Source organism: Penaeus monodon, chromosome 15, assembly GCF_015228065.2.
Source record: "Penaeus monodon isolate SGIC_2016 chromosome 15, NSTDA_Pmon_1, whole genome shotgun sequence".
NCBI lineage: Eukaryota > Metazoa > Arthropoda > Malacostraca > Decapoda > Penaeidae > Penaeus > Penaeus monodon.
In genome coordinates this window covers 26306807-26307603 of record NC_051400.1, presented here as the reverse complement: position 1 = coordinate 26307603, position 797 = coordinate 26306807, and the positions used below count along the sequence as shown (strand labels likewise).

The 797-nt window shown below is 38.6% G+C and overlaps 1 protein-coding gene across 1 annotated transcript in view; it reads right to left on the bottom strand.

The window, feature by feature from the left end:
- The window catches only part of LOC119581867 (hepatic lectin-like), a 3029-nt gene that overhangs the window by 872 nt on the left and 1360 nt on the right, over positions 1–797 (bottom strand). Inside the window, exon 3 of the mRNA XM_037930024.1 lies at positions 47–217. Within this exon, the coding sequence (XP_037785952.1) occupies positions 47–217 (171 nt within the window). The remainder of the gene's footprint in view (positions 1–46; positions 218–797) is intronic.

The window sequence follows — 797 nt, the reverse complement described above, 5'->3', positions numbered from 1 at the left end:
TTAACAACTACACCTTAACCCCATGCATCCATCAGTGCAAACTCACCTAGACACTGGATATGGTCGACGAGGGTTGTCATGAAGTTGGGGTCGTGCACCTTTGCCATATCGCCGCCTTGCTCTTGACAGGCTGCCCTCATGTCATGCCAGACACCCATGTGGACCATATCAACCAGGATGCAGTGCCCGTCCAAGTCCTCGGAGGGCGGCGGGCACTCTGGGTTGGAGAAAGGTGTGATGACGCAAATGTATTTTTTGACACAAACGGTTATAAGGAAGTATTTTTTAAATTGAAATATGTATATATACTCCATCTATATAAAAAGTTTTGATACTGCCTCTATACCTTATTTCTTCCCCTTATTTGTTACTCATTTAGATTAAAAAACAATCAAGCACATATGTAGAGACTTACATTTAGTTATAATCACAAATTTATATCACATATATTATACAATCCATGTTTTCCATATCCTTCGAGAAAATAAACTAAATTTCTCAATTTTCACTTCTTTTCTTTTCAGTTTCAGTCGCCTTAATAACGTCTTAAAGATGGCCCTTGTTTCGAATATTGTTTTCATGTTACAAATATTCTTATGCCATAAGTACAATCTTTACATCCCGAATTCGATCCTTATGTCTAAAGCCGATTATCATATTTAAAAGCCTGTTATCATGTCTATAGCCAATTCTCATGTTTAAAGTCGATCATGTCTAAAGCTCGATCTTCATGTCCAAAGATCGATCCACACGTCCAAAGGTCGAGTGAAGCGCAGGATCCCGACCGAGGATTTTTT